This window comes from Cariama cristata, unplaced genomic scaffold (genome assembly GCF_000690535.1).
Source record: "Cariama cristata isolate BGI_N322 unplaced genomic scaffold, ASM69053v1 scaffold4192, whole genome shotgun sequence".
NCBI lineage: Eukaryota > Metazoa > Chordata > Aves > Cariamiformes > Cariamidae > Cariama > Cariama cristata.
The window spans coordinates 10775-17636 of NW_009603105.1; the positions used below are offsets into that span (position 1 = coordinate 10775).

A 6862-nucleotide genomic window follows, 5' to 3' on the forward strand; every position below is an offset into this window, starting at 1 on the left:
GCGGTGCTCTCCCAGGAAAGAATGGCTCCTGCTAACTTCATTTTCTCTTCTTCCTTTAAAGCTGAAATGAGTTGCAGTTCCTGCCCGGGAGCAGCATGTACAGAAGATGATACTACATTTATGAAACAATACCCACTGGCTGCAGCTGCTGCTCTTTGCGCCTCGGTTCTTCATTTCCATTCACTTCTCATCCCACTTCTCTCTTTGCAGATGCCTTATCCAGAAAGGGAAGACAAGTGTGCGGGTGTGTGATACATACATATATATATATATATATATGAGTGTGATAATAATGCATATGTTGGGACCACTAAGCAGTTACGTCTCGAGGAGGCAGACTTTGCAGAGGGACGAGTGAAATTTGGTTTTCCCAGTGGAAGAAGAAACCAGTGCCACTCTGGTGGAGGAGCAGAGGTGGCTGACTTCGAATGCCCTAGCATGGGACAGTCCACGGCCATGTGGGTCCTCTCCCAGCTGGCAGGGAGGATGCATGGCGCAGATCTCCCACTCGAGGCTTCACCACCTCTGAACCATCAAGGCATCAGGGTCTAACCAACTAGTCCTACAGAGCATCTGCTGAGGTCCCCTTCTCTTCACACAGAGCAGTCCGACCCTCCTGAAGAGGACAAAAGCTGTGGGTATGGCACCTCTCACGGGCAAGGTGGGGTGTGGGGGGGTCTTGTGGCTGTGCCCGTCTGCCCCGGTTGGCTTCAACCATGTTGCAAAAATAAATGGCCAGATTTGCCAGGAAGACATCAAGGAAGACAACAAAAGGCCATTTTTGGCAAACATTTTCTTCCGCCAGACACAACGCTTAGGGTGTATGGGGAGGAGGCGGTTTCCTCCACAGGACAGGGCATGGGTACTTGGCATTACGGGGTATGGGAGCTCAGGTGCCCTATGTGGCGAGAGCCCTGGTTTGGTTCACGAGAGCCTTATCTTTCACAGAAAGAACAGCATTTCCTGCCACAGCGACTGCCTACAAGAAGAGCAGGTGTCTTTGCCAGGAGGGGGAGCTTATAGAGAAATGGTTTCTCCTCCTAAAGCCCCAGAAACAAAAAACAGGGAAGATTTCTCTTGGCCCAAGGGGACAGGGAGGTCCCCAGGGTGCTGATGTGGTGCAGGCTCCTTGCCTTGTCCAAGCTGACGCTGGGAAGCAGTGCAAGCCACAGGGAAACTCGTGACACGCAGTGGTTAATTGCATATCCTCGCTGCGTGGCGTGGCATGGCTGCAGCTGGGCTCCTTGGCTGAACCATCCAGGGGCCCTGAACCCAACCCATGGAGCTTCCCCCTTCCCCCTTCCTAGAGTCATTACTTTGGTCATGTTGAAGTCTTCAGAGACTGGATCCAGCTACCCGTCCCCAGGTGACTGGCACAGAGGTGGCAGCACGGACACCAGGGAGGCGCATGACGCTGGTAAGCTGGACCACACGAGGACCCTCTTTGCTACCAACCAAGTCAGGCCTTTCAGGTGCCCTCCTTCTAGCCCCTCCTTCAGTTTCTGGGGACGAACCAAATTGCTTTTGTCCTGGCTGCAAGCGTGCTGAATATTCAGTCTCCGTAAGACCTGGGAATGCTCCCAAAAGGTGAATTGCTCCCTCCTGAGAGAACAGTAAGATGGAGGCAAGAAGATGCTGAGGCTACAGACAGTCTTTGAGACAGACCTCCGGATAGCCCAGCTAACACCTCCGGAGGTGGACCTGGCTTTGTCTGTTTTGGAAGAGGGAGGAGCTAGCTCAATGCACCTTGGGAAAAGACCTTCTTCACCATGGCACCAAGTCTGAGGAGGAAAACCAGTCTGTTTTGGAAAACATATACATTTACTTCCAAAGAGATTGTCCCAGGACCAAACACCCCTTGGGAACTCCTCACTATGTGGAGGGTGGGGGAAGCCTATGGTTCTTTGAGTGATCGAAAAAGAAACAACAAAAAATTAACGGCCCAAGAGACAGCAACTGATGGGAGCAAAATTAATCCGAGAGGAACATCCGCTATGTACAGCAAGTGCAGGGACCCTCCGTCCGTCGGGGTGAGGGGGTGCGTTCCCACAGGCAGTGGAGGAAGCCTCGGACCTTCCTGTTCCTGCTGGCTGGGTGCTCTGCAGAGCTCAGCCACCGCATCAGAGCACAGACACTGAAACAAATGAAACAAACAACAAAACCCACTTTGTTCCTTAGGGTTCCTGGTGTGTCTCTGCTTCTCTCTCTCTCTATGTGTCCCCCCAGGCACCTCTGCCTCTTTTAGTCTATGGTTCCTGGGTGGATGCTGAGGACCGGCGGCTCCAGGCAAGTAGGAGAGTAGTTGAGGTGAGGCTCTTTGATCCACAGCAAGGGGACCCCGTTCTTGCCCTCCGAGTTCTTGCTGGAGTTTCGGCTCTTGAACCGCACCAGGAGGATGGTGATGATCAAGATGCCAAAGATGGGGAAGGGGTAGAAGAACACGAAGTAGAAGAGGGCATCGTTGGAGCAGATCACAGACTGCAGGGTGGAGCCTGGAAAGAGACACAGGACGCTCACATTTTGTGGCTTCTCTGCAACGCGGGGCCTACAAACTTCTTCAGAAACATAAAAAACTAGACGCTTATTAATCTGTGTCAGTACAGGAGGTGGGGCTCTGAGAAAAATACCAATATTGGAAAACAGAGCAGCAACAGAAAGTTATCACAGGGCATGTTTCGGCTTTATCCCCCCCAAGAGTTTCATGAGTGCTGAAGAGAGTCCTCCCTGGTGTAGATTTTATATCTTATAAAGCAGGGAGCCTCACAAAGCATTGATTCCCTCAGTGGTGGTACACAGAGGCAGCACCCCAGGGCATCTCCCTTAAGGTCCCACAAAACTCTCATGATCTCAGTCATCTCTGGAGCCTCTAAACCATCCAATGGCTTCAAGAGTTGCTGAGAGGAGACACCCATGCCACAGCCTGCACCCTCGTGCAGAGCTAAGCCACCTTCCAGGGTGTTTCCCAATGGGAAGGGTTAAACCCCAGTGGGGGGCAATGTCCACCCCCACTGACTCAAGACACACCAGGCAGTAAGTGCTGTGGGGCGGGCAGCCCCAGCACAGAGCTAAGCACAGTGCAAGCCCAAGCCCAAGCAAGAGCTGAAGAGCTGGGCTAAAAGCCACTGAGCTGACTGGGAAGGCACTGGCACCACAGACTTGCCCCGGTGCAGGTGAGACCCAGTCCCATTTACTCCTTAGCCTTTTTATCTTGGTTGAACCAAAGACGCAGGGGATGCCAGGGCCATGCCAAGAGGGTCGTCGCCTCTTCTCACCTGCATCCTGCACGTGAACGGCGACTGTCCCCGACTCCTCCTCTGCCAGCCGGTACCACACGCCGTTGGGGTCTGCCAGCCACTCCTCCACGCGGCACGAGTAGTTGCCCGTGTCGGCACCGCCGGCCTGCAGCACCGTCAGACGGAAAAGCACCGCCGAGAGCCTCTGGAAGCGCAGGCGGCCCTCCCAGCGACCGGCCTCCGGGCTGAAGATGGCATCGGGGCCCACGCTCAGCACCGTTTCCCTCTCCTCCTCCTCCTCATCCTCCTCCGTGTGGCTGCCCACCTCTTTGGCCCGCAGGTTGTACCATGTCACTGCAAAGTGGGACTCTGGGCTGGAGCGGGACAGGATGCTGCAGTCCAGTGGGAAGGACTCCTTCTCCTGCACCGTGAGGTTGGCGGTGGCCGTGTCCACCTGCAAGGTGGGATCTGAGATGACAAAAGGGGAGAGGTGAGCGCTGAGCAAAACGCTATTGTCAAAGCCACCCTGCCCCAGCACAAAATGACTGTCACGACTCTGGTGCTGGACGCGATCCAAGGAAAACCCAAAGGCTTGATGCAGCCTGCCAAGTCTGACAGGTACCTCTGTGGTTGACCACGCAGGTGCAGCAATCCTCACCTCACCGTGCACGGCCTGGCACAGGGTCAAACCGGAGCCAGCTGCAACCACCGTGCTACCACCCTGCACAGAGAGACCCTCGCACCAACTAACGGGCAGGTGGGCGAGAGGAGAAAGCTGCTGCAGCTCATCCAGACGTGCTACAAGAACATGTCAGGAAATACTAAGGTTTGGTGTGTGTGTGCTGAGGAGCAATGTGCTACTACTCCCTAACTACCGGTGCAAAGAGCACTGCACTCCATGCTTATTTTTTTATTCCTTTGAGACCTCTCAAGGACTTGAAGATCAGCATGTCAGAGAAGGAGAGGATTTTTTCCAGCAATTTGGGAAGTTATTTAGGTAAGAGCTTCCTCCATGGAGATGTCCTCAGCACAGACCCAGCAAAGATGCTTCCAAAAGTCTCGCTCTCTGTGTTTTTTTCTCTAGTGCTTGCTGCAAGGCTAAAGAGATGTTTTTACCTAACTGAGATACAGCGGCCAGAATCCAAGATGAGTTGATTAAAGGCTGACTTCAAGAGCAATTAACATTTGGTTTAGTCATCTTGCCAGGGAACACATACTCCAGGGATCGCAATCAGTCCGGATCTAAGCCTCCACTTAAAGATTAAAAAGCACTTTCCAACGCTGGAGCTGAGCAGGAAGGGCATGCTGATAGCTCACCGAGGAGAGATGTGCTTTCTCCTCCAGCGAGATAGCTGGGCAAGCCCCCCCCTTGCACAGACCCTGGGTGTCCCTGCAGGAGGGGGCTGCTGTCCCCCAGCTCTCATCAGCCATGGGGCTGCCGTGCCCAGAGGGGCTTCTCATTATAGCACCTGCCTGACACTTTTTAAATGGTCCCGTAAGGAAAAATCTTCATTAAGGCCAGAGCTCTTCAGGCCGTAGGAGACACCAGTGTTTTCAGTTCACATATTCCCCAGGAAGACTGCTGAGCAGAAACAGGAATGAGGTTAAGTCCTGAGATTTTGGGGACTCCTGAGGTAAAAAGGAGGAAGGGAAGGAAATGGCTTGTCAACACCAACACAAAGCCTCCCCCACCTCAGCAGGTTAAGCTCGAAGAGGAAACTGTTGTCTGAAGGTGCTGAGAGGTTTTTTTTCCCCCCCTTTGCTCATGATTATAGTCCTGAAAGATGAGCATGGAGATCCTCACTAATGAGACATGAGTCACAAGCCAAGTTTAGTCATTTTGCTAAGTACTGGCTGCTATGAAAGAAAAACAAACAACAACAAAGCACGTTCAGAAAAAAATTATCTTGAATTAGTACACCCGCAACTCCCTCTCTTATTCCCACTCCACGTCCTTCCGCAATTCAAAATGAGCCTCAAGGATTTCCCCCGCCGTTCATTCCCGCTCCGTCAGGGCTGGCTGTTCTCAGCCTGGATGAAGAGCTGCACTTGCAGCTGTGCAGGCATGCAGGGGACAGGGATTGCCTGGGGGCATCTCTGCTCAGGCCATCTTGGCCAGCAAAGTTTCCCAAGCAAGGACCTGGCAGATAAGGGCCATGCTGTCCCCTGAGAGAGCTCCTCCTTCGCAGCACTAATCTTCTCCGCCACGTATGACCACTAAAATCTTTCCAGAATCTTACTCTTTTGCCAGCTCTACTGCAGAGTTACAAGGCTGACACCTCGCTGGAATGGGCAGGCATAAAGCACCACAGCAGCAGTTGCAGAGTGGTTGCTTTACATGCTGGAAAGTACCCAGCAAATGAGAACCATAACTGTTATTTGACCTACAGCCTTTAAGACAGACATTTAATCTTGAGTGATATGCTTCACAAACTAGGGAATCCATATTTTCCAAGGTAAATTGTCCTTGCAGCTTATCTGTTGTTAAAACAGACAAAAACTTAGCAGAGTACCCTAGCAATCTGCTTTTGAGGGCTTACGAGTCCATGAGTACTGGTCAGTCCCTAAGAACCACCTTTTAGAAGCAGAGGAGCAGGCAATTCTGCTGTCGTAAGTCAAGCAACCAGGGCAGAAGAGCAGCTTGGTTGAACAGGGAACTCCTCATGGAGCTCAAGAGGCAAAAGAAATTGTATGATCTCTGGAAGCAAGGTCAGGCTTTGCAGGAAGATTACAGAGCTGTGGTTCATATATGCAGGGGGAAGACACGAATGGCCAAAGCTCAATTAGAGTTGAAACTGGCTAGTGTTGTGTCAGCTAACAAGAAGGGCTTTTTAAAGTATGTTAACAGCAAGAAGAGGTCTAAAGAAAACACTGGACCAATGCTTGTTGAAGATGGTCACCTGTCAAATAGGGATGAAGAAAAAGTGGAGGCATTCAATGCCCTTCTTGCCTCAGTCTTGAATAATATTGATAGACCTTGGGCTGCCCGGTCCCCTGAATCTGAGGACCATGACTGTGGGAACAGTGACTTTCCATTGGACACTGAAACGGTAAGGGACCAGCTGTATCGGCTGAATGCTCCCAAGTCCATGGGGCCTGATGGGATTCATCCCAGAGTACTGAAGGAGCTGGAGGATGTTACGGCAGGACCCCACTCCGTCATCACCCAAAGGCCTTGGGACCAGGGGAGGTCCCTGCTGACTGGAAGCTAGTCAGCGTTATTCCAGTTTACAAGAAGGGCGTGAGGGAAGACCCAGGAAACTACAGACCTGTTAACGTAATGTCAGTTCCTGGAAAAATTATGGAGAAGATTATACTGGGTATTATTGAAAGGTATTTAAAGAATAATGCAATCATCAGGCACAGTCAACATGGGCTCACAAAGCAAAAGCCCCATTTAACTGATCTAGTGTCCTTCTATGATAATGTTACTTGCCCAGTAGATGAAGGGAAGGTGGTGGATGTAATTTTTCCGGATTTTAGTAAGGCTTTTGATACTGTCCCTCACAGCATCTTTCCAACTGTGGGATAAGTAGGTTCACGGTGCACTGGGTGAAGAACTGGCTGAAGGGCAGAGCTCAAAGGGTTGTAGTGAACGGGGCTACACCTGGCTGGCGACCAGTCACCAG

The 6862-nt window shown here is 51.7% G+C and overlaps 1 protein-coding gene across 1 annotated transcript in view; it reads right to left on the reverse strand.

The window, feature by feature from the left end:
• Positions 1-2241: 2241 nt before the first annotated feature.
• LOC104157629 (immunoglobulin superfamily member 3-like) overlaps positions 2242-6862 on the reverse strand; it is a 70333-nt gene continuing 65712 nt past the window's right edge. The window contains 2 exon segments of the mRNA XM_009695040.1: positions 2242-2492; positions 3273-3701. Of these exon segments, the coding sequence (XP_009693342.1) occupies positions 2242-2492; positions 3273-3701 (680 nt within the window).